This window comes from Notothenia coriiceps, unplaced genomic scaffold (assembly GCF_000735185.1).
Source record: "Notothenia coriiceps isolate Sejong01 unplaced genomic scaffold, NC01 NC01_scaffold00026424, whole genome shotgun sequence".
Taxonomy (NCBI): Eukaryota; Metazoa; Chordata; class Actinopteri; order Perciformes; family Nototheniidae; genus Notothenia; species Notothenia coriiceps.
In genome coordinates this window covers 3,039,660-3,039,864 of record NW_011359125.1, presented here as the reverse complement: position 1 = coordinate 3,039,864, position 205 = coordinate 3,039,660, and the positions used below count along the sequence as shown (strand labels likewise).

At 46.8% G+C, this 205-nt stretch overlaps 1 protein-coding gene across 1 annotated transcript in view; it reads left to right on the top strand.

Annotated features, from left to right (window-relative positions):
- Positions 1 to 205, top strand: part of LOC104957159 (interleukin-1 receptor-like 2) — a 21,815-nt gene that overhangs the window by 18,644 nt on the left and 2,966 nt on the right. The window contains 1 exon segment of the mRNA XM_010784770.1: positions 135 to 205. This exon segment is cut by the window's right edge and continues 6 nt beyond it. Coding sequence (XP_010783072.1) covers positions 135 to 205 — 71 coding nt within the window.

The window sequence follows — 205 nt, the reverse complement described above, 5'->3', positions numbered from 1 at the left end:
TTCTGCTTGTTAGCCTGCTCATCATCCCTCAGATATATCTTGCACTACCACAGGTCAGGTTATGAGTTTTATGAGTAGCTACTTTGGGGATCATTATCTATTAAACTAATATCACTGTCTTTTCCTCCCTGCAGCCATAGTAGACTCGGTGGAAGAGAACATTCAAGCCAGCCGGCGCCTCCTCCTGCTCTACACCGCCTCCACT